The 8,037-nt window shown below is 39.4% G+C and overlaps 1 protein-coding gene across 9 annotated transcripts in view; it reads left to right on the top strand.

Annotated features, from left to right (window-relative positions):
* Window positions 1–7,325, top strand: part of LOC106750957 (rhomboid-related protein 3-like) — an 18,484-nt gene extending 11,159 nt beyond the window's left edge. For 2 of the 9 annotated variants that reach the window (XM_014631650.1, XM_014631656.1), the window contains exons 2-5: window positions 3,724–3,802; window positions 4,421–4,609; window positions 4,705–5,150; window positions 5,857–7,325. In XM_014631650.1, coding sequence (XP_014487136.1) covers window positions 3,724–3,802; window positions 4,421–4,609; window positions 4,705–5,150; window positions 5,857–6,370 — 1,228 coding nt within the window. In that variant the 3' untranslated portion in view covers window positions 6,371–7,325. Of the gene's footprint in view, window positions 1–2,724; window positions 3,803–4,420; window positions 4,610–4,704; window positions 5,151–5,856 lie in introns of those variants that run through there. The other 7 variants (XM_014631658.1, XM_014631657.1, XM_014631655.1 and 4 more) reach the window with 7 other exon arrangements.
* The last annotated feature ends 712 nt before the right edge of the window (window positions 7,326–8,037 follow it).

The following is an 8,037-nucleotide window of genomic DNA, read 5'->3' as shown; positions in this document are numbered from 1 at the left end:
TTGGCTCCGTCCGATTATCATCTATTCGCATCAATGGGACACGCTCTCGCTGAACAACGCTTCAATTCGTATGAAAATGTACGAAAATGGCTCGATAGCTGGTTCGCTTCAAAAGAAGAAATGTTTTTTTGGCGTGGCATTCATAAACTGCCGGAGAGGTGGGAAAAATGTATAAATAGCAATGAACATTATTTTGAATAAAATATTTTTTATCATTTTCAAACAACAGACGTATAATTTTTACAAAAAAATTCCGGTTTCAAACTTCTACACCTGGTATATATGTATAGCATATGTATATATTTTTTATTTATATAAATTTTTCTATATTATTATCGTTTTATTCTTTTTTTAATACTCTAAGAACCTTTTTATAATATGCCAGGAATATGATGTGTAGTGGACATATAACATCAATAGAGACTATTTCTATAATATTAAAAAATATTACATAACATTCTTAGAATATTATTAGAATATTATTTTAATATTGAATAACATTAATATAATATTCTAGGAATATTACGCGATAATAGGGTTCTTTTCTATACTGAAAAAAAAGAGTTTGCTAACAATTGCCAAACATTCAGTGAGATAGTCTCAATTAAATTATTTGGTCGCGGTAACCAAATCATTTAGTTGAAACTATTTCACTAAATATTTGGTGATTGCTACCAAACTCTTCTTTGCAGTTGTACCTTTTTTTCCATCGTGCGATTTTCAAAATTTCATCGAAATCCCCCGCTCTTCTCGTCTCGCTCTCTCTCGGGCGTCTCGGCTTGCGAAAACGATGACGGCGTTCTCAGCCACCTTTTACCGTTACGCGCTCGCTCGAACGAACACGCTCCCGTGACACCTGCTGCGAGGACCAGGCGGAAAATTCGGCCCCTGCGTTCCAGAGGGAGTTCCTGACCGCGCTCGAGGCGGCGAGGTCAGTGGCACGTTGCAGCGCGCCCGCGCCAGCACGTCCTTCCCTTCGTCTCCGTACTTCTCCTCGAAACCGTTATCTGTTAGTTAGTTTCGTAGAACCGGTGAGCTCAACAATTGTGCGAATAGTCGCGGTTAGATGATACGCCGCCGTCACGCCGATCGCTGCGTTCCTCGCTCTCGTCTCCTGAAGCGTAAGCGCGTTTCCGTGCTTGTTGCCACGTACCCGCCGCGATGTTTCGGCAATTTTCTCCACTCTCCTCGTGTTCTTCTCGTCGGACGGACGAGGTCTGTTTCCAGTTACCCTTATTCTGTAACATGACGTACACATAACGAATCTTCGCGTGGATAAAACGTGTATCCACCGTAAATTCAAGTGTGTTATTTTTACACGCATAAACATTCTTAAAATGGCATATTTGACCGAGGCTATTTTTACATGTCTCTTGCCGATTTAGTCTTACATCATTTGAAAACGTTTAATCGTGTTAAATTAACACGTTAAATTACGACGTGTTAAATTAACACGTCCAATCGTGTTATGTGACGTGATTTAAAATGACAAGACACGTGTAAGAAGTTTGTAAGAAAAGCTTCAGCCAAAGGATTTGCAGTGTATCGCGTAAAATAGCTGCGCAATGATACGTTAATGATAACAAAATTGTCGTTACAAGTTACAGAATGGGGGGGGGGGGAAGTGACAGAACAGAAATCGCTCAGGAAAATGACTATGAAATTCAATCTTTTACTATGATTCGATCATCTTCTCGTCACCTTGACATCGTCCCAACATCGTTTCAATCATGGTTTTTTATTCTACCTGGGTTATTCCCAAACCGGCCGGCGATCACGTAATTCTTCTCTAAAGCGGAAATATGAAAAGCAAATACTTCCAAATGCTGTCAAACTAGACAATTTCCACACAGTAGACAATTTTGCGTTAATTTTAACACATTTCACATATCTTCAACGGTCCACTCAAATTTTTGTGTTAATTCAACGCAAGGTGAATATGTTAAAAAGTCACACAAATATTACGTCAAAAATTGGCACAAATATTATATAAAAAATTAACTCAAAATTAATATGTTAATGGACACTGAAGTATAAAATTTGCATTCGCTATGCGTTTTCATTCGCAGTGTATGCCCAGCTTAAGGTAATTAGTCCGTAGAGTGCCGGATTTTCAGCAGCGATATTAAAGGGTTTCTATACAAATTTATTATTTATTGATACTTTCTTATAATTTTATCTAGCTACCTAACTATCTAAGCAATAAATGTTAATACGAATTGTTAATATGAATTGTTAATTTTGAGCGCGAAATTAAGACACAATTACATATGTGGAAATATATTTATTTTTTTACTCTTCTAATCAATATTTTATTTATACATCAATTAAGCTAATAAAGGTATACACATAATAGAACGTAGTTTATGAGTATTTAGATATGTACACATGTATATGTATCATGTATATACGTACATATATAATAAATGGTACATAGTAAAAAATTTTAAATGTTAAAAACTGAAATTTTCTGTTAACATAGGAAATGTACATGTACTAACATGTACTAATTTAACATTATATTTGTGTATTTTTTTAACACATTCGCCATATTGAATTAACGCAAAATTTCGGTGGGCCGTTTTTAACACAATATTTTTTTAAGTATAAATTTCCCATGGCTATATTTTCAAAACAAAGTGGTCAATAATTCCGAAATTTCTGTAGTAATGTCTTTATATCAGTCCGTAATATCACATTAGTTTTTCATTAAGATCCCAAATATGCTTTAGGAGAAATTAACAATAGAAGTTAAAAATAGGACATTAACCTCTCAAGGAACACGTATAAAAAGTGTCATTTTCAATAATAAAATTTCAAATTGCAAATATCTCAGCTCCCGAACGTTTTTTAACTGCGGTAAACAGCGAAAACTAGATGGGATTCCCAAGAAAATGGTCCGACGGGCCGAGCGTTCCTCCGGGTTTCTCCGAGGGCCGCGTGGGATCACGTCAGACGCGTGTGTGCGCGTAGCGACGCGCCGCGGCGTCGAACAGGTGGGAACTACTCGTGCTCCGTAAGAGCAGCGTCCCGAGCGGGAACGCGGCGTGTCTCCTCGGTCTTTTATCGACTTTTCGCGCGTATCTGCGCGTCGAGAGATAAGAAGGGAAATGTGTCATCCCCGTCACCCGTCATATTATCGTAGATCGCGGATCGCCTCAGGCCTCTGATAGTTTTCAGCGCGGTGCAGGTGTGAGTGAGTGAGTGAGTGATCGAGTACGTAAGTCGTGCGCGTCCGCCCTGAGCGCAGAGAGCCGCATCCCGACGAGTCACGCCTTTACCTCGTGGTGAGATCGAGCGATCTCCCGGGCGACCACTTCGGCAGGTAAAAGCCGCCTTCCTGCGGCGCGTGTGTTACGTGCCAGTTAACCTGTTAATCGTCGATAGTGCGTCACTGTAGGCGGCTCCTCGGGTGCGGCGCGCACGTCAAGACTCTCAGCCCGGTGTGAGCATCTCTCTCTCTGGTAGTCGGGCAGCGTTTCAGACTCACCCGGCTCTCGCTTTCCTTTCTCCGCACCTCCCTTGTTGTAGCTCCCTTTGAGGTTGTAAGTAAATGTCTGTCAGCGGGAAGCACGCGTGTAGGTCTTGCACGACGAAAGAGTAAGAGAGAAAGAGAGCTGTGACATAATACTCTGGTCAAGTTCCACGAGACACGGATAGATGTAAAAGTATTTGGCCACCCACCTGACTCGGTTGTGACTAATGTGCTGTTTACCTTTGCAGGAGTTTCAAACTGATAAGAATGACGACCAATCGAGAGGGCGAGACTGCAGTGACTATCCCGCTGCAGTATAATGAAGCCGTAAGTCATACTCCGATTTCTGTCTACCGGGTGTCTGCCGTTAACTGGGACGCCTGTTACTTGTAATTTAAATCTGTGTGAACAGAAAATTCCTCCATCATTTTGCTGACGATCACGCAAAATTTTTAGTTATTAATTGCTGAAAATGGCCATGTTAGGAGCTTCTTTAATTAATAACTAAAAAATTTGCACGGCTGTTTGCAAGGTAGTAGCGGATGTTTGTTTTTGTTCAGAATCTACAAGTGTATAGGAGCTATTCTAAGGTTCGAAGTTCAAGATTCAATACACTGTTGATTTTGTTCACATTGTCCTGAACTACAAGTACACAGGCATGTTTTCCGTTTCCGAACTAAGGCTGCATTGGAACTCTTCTCGTATCTTTCCCTCTCAACGCTAAATTATATACACTTGTTCCGCTCTAACGGTGCAACCTAATTCAGACCCGCATGACATTGTCCTCGGGTCAATGTGAAGAAAAACATCAGTATATAGACGGACAGTCGAGGAACAGAGAACAGACGTCCCATTTGGCGACAGCGACACCCGAAGGAAACCGCATTCCTCTGGCAACTCGTACTCGAGCGAAATAACGAACATTGCGCTTTTTCTCTTCGACAGCATTGGAAAGCCATTTTTGAGAGATACGATCTCGATGGCGACGGGAAGATCTCCCTTCAGGAGCTGAAGGAGATGATACGCGGGCCGGACTTTTCCAATGACATCCCCGCTGGGGTGGTACGTACGATAATGCGTAAGGCAGATCTGGACGATTCCGGTTACTTGGAATATCCGGAATTTATAGCGATGGTTAGTAGAGATCACCGGATCACGTCGGAATCGTTCGCCGACGATACATACATAACGGCACAGTTTGTTGATTTCCTCCTCCTTCTCGTATCCAGATCCACAGGAAGGACATGCAAGGTATATTCGGACACTTTATGCAGCGATACGTTCAATCTGTGATACCCCAACGGCCGTGCCGCGCGATGAGACAGACTTCCGTGGGCTCTAGGTATTACCCTCAGCGACAATTCAGTACTGTAATGCATGCCCCCTCAAGCTTCGGCGATTCTCAGCCGTTTCAGCAGCAAACAAGCACAATAACGGAATCTTCTCTGCGATCTAGCGACTATCCGGATGGGCTGTACGAAGATGAGTACAGCTGTCGACCGCCGGCCGTAGCGATGATAATCATATCGATAATAGAAATCATTTTGTTCATGTATGATGTGATTAAGCACAAATCTCTTTCTGTAGAAGGACCGGCGGCTACGTTATTTATTTATAATCCGCACAAGAGATACCAAGCCTGGCGGTATCTAACGTATATGTTCGTACACGTTGGGTATGTATTGACTTCTTCTCTTTCGTTTTTCCATCCTGCAATCATTGCCAGACCAAGATCAAATTAAACTCAGCAGTCGTATTTTAGTAGATCAGCCGTTATGTATATCGTCAAAATATAGAATATCACTTATATTCAAAGTTGGACATATAAATTCTTAACTAAGTTAAACGTTAATACCCTATTAATTATTTTAATTCAGTTAAAAATTACTAAAACTAACTTGATTAAAAGTAGAGTTAATATTAAATTAACTTATCAAAGTTAAAAGTTACATAAAACTATGTTACATACATATATATGCTTTTTTGCATTAACGTTTTAAGTGTAGATTTTGTGCTCAGGATTCCATGCAAGAAACGAACACTAGCGCTCAAAGAGCAATTCTGCTGGCATTATTTTTAATTTTTCTTATCTTGTAAGCGGGTCATAGTGATCTTAATATTGATGGATTGTTTTAACTTACATTAAAAAAAAAGGTCAACAAGTTAATGCTCAAATCAAATGTTTTGAATTAACTACTTTAACTACTGAAAAGTTAACTCATTTAACCAAGTTTAAATCAATAGCTATTAACTTGACTTTTAACCGAGTAACCTAGTTATTACCCAACCCTGCTTACATTACTTACACATTACATTGTCGTACTATACAATTTGTTTTGTCTGTCAATAATCGTAATATTCTCTATCCTCGTGTTCGACAGAGTCTTCCATTTGGTCGTTAATCTACTAGTACAAATTATGTTGGGCATTCCTCTGGAGATGGTGCACAAGTGGTGGCGAGTGTTGATTATATACATAGCCGGAGTGGTAGCCGGCTCACTCGGCACATCCGTCTCCGACCCGACGGTTTACCTGGCCGGCGCGTCAGGCGGAGTATACGCGCTGATCACCGCCCACGTGGCGACGATTATAATGAACTGGTCGCAAATGGAATTTGCCGTCCTGCAGTTGTTAGTGTTCCTCGTAGTCACGAGTGTCGATATCGGCCAAGCTGTGTGGAATCGTTACGTCCTGGACACCAATGACCAGGTCGGCTACGTAGCCCACCTGGCCGGCGCCATAGCGGGCCTTCTAGTAGGTATAAACGTATTGCGAAATCTCGAGGTGAAGACTTGGGAGAAGGTTGTCTGGTGGGCCAGCATGTTCACTTACACAGGCCTCATGACCGCCGCTATCTTGTGGAACATATTGTACACATCGTATTACGAATCATGATGATCGAGACTCGTCGACAACTTGCTTGCGCGTAATTAGACTCATTCGATTCCCATCGATACGGTAGGAGCAAATCGCATCGCCATCGAGATCAATAAAGCGACAGACGAAGATTACAATGTCGGAAGAGATTTGAACTGTACACTTGCACAAGTTCGCTAGACGCTTCGCGTTTAATACCAGATAAATATCAACTTTTCAAGATACCTAAGGGAAAATTGTGTATTTTTGGTACGGATATTGTCGCGAAAAAGATGAGTGCCTCTGCAAATATCGCGATATCGCTGTATCTGTAAGTAGTATTAAACAATGCAGTATTTCTTAAGTACCGTTGTCGAGAGCAAATAGTAGAACACCGTATTCTCTGTGATACTTTTGCTACGTGTGCTTGCGAGTTCGATGAATCGCGAAACTGACAAAACTATAAGCTATAGAATTTTTCTACTCTTTAAGACTATTTGCGTCTCATTGTTCGGAATATCGTGAAGAATGTACTACCTCCGCTGATATACGCGTACCATGATAATCATCGCGCATGTAAATCACGCATTAATCCTCTAGTGATACTTCGTGCGTTACGTATACAAGCGCGAAATTATATCTACAATTCCAACAAGGTGCGTAAAATCTAAGAAAAGAATTACATCATACTGAACTACAAAATAGTATCGGACAACGCAATTACGTACTACATTTGAAAGCGTAATATTATTGACGCTTTCTCATCGAATTTGAACATGCCTCGTGATTAAAATTCTTGTTTCTTTGTTGCCGTGATTATTTTGATTAATGACGTTAGAAACGAGAAAATACTCTTACAATCAGAATTCTTACCGAGTACAAGTTGAAATAAAAAGATACGTGTATAAAGTGACACAATGTTGACTTTATGATTTTATTGATTATTAACTATTCATTATTATTATTATTATTATTATTATTATATTTATATAATTATTTATTCCCTTTTTAAGGATAATTATATTGTTTAATATATAAAATATTTATTATTATAAACAAGGTTATCGGAATATTTTAAAATCTGCTCTCGGTCGATCGCGCGTCATTTTATACACACATCATTTCATCTCGACTTGTACGAGAATTTTGAATTCGTGTATTTTCCAACTAGGAGCCTTAAATTACAACTAAAAGGCGTTGCCATTACAAGAGCTTATGTTAAGTAAAAAAATGTAATGTATATACAATTCATAGACTTATACATATAGGTTTACTATGAGTAAAACTAGATAGATTGCTCGTGACATTTTCTAGAAAAAGGATTTTTGCAGCTCCTATAGGAACGGTTCGATTTCCTCTCTCTTGTATAAGTCTATGATATAATTTATATTCTGCATTTTCGACATTTAAATGATACTCTAACTTGTAACGTGTAATTATCTCGCTGTAAAATATACAATATACATGTACATTATACAATATGTACTGTATTCTGTGGTTCATCCGTTACAGTTTCTAGATATACAGTTGATCATTTATGATCATATTGTGTACAAGTTTCGGTGATGAAGTCGGCGAATTCTTTTTTTGTGAAGATATAGCAATAATAATATTGAGACATCATACATATTTTGCTTTGTATTAATGTTGATATGTAAACATGGTGCTACATAACTGCTACATAACACATGAAATAGTTCGATTAT

This window comes from Dinoponera quadriceps, unplaced genomic scaffold, assembly GCF_001313825.1.
Source record: "Dinoponera quadriceps isolate SergipeBrazil2010 unplaced genomic scaffold, ASM131382v1 scaffold7306, whole genome shotgun sequence".
Lineage (NCBI taxonomy): Eukaryota > Metazoa > Arthropoda > Insecta > Hymenoptera > Formicidae > Dinoponera > Dinoponera quadriceps.
This window is presented reverse-complemented; position numbering and strand designations above follow the sequence as displayed.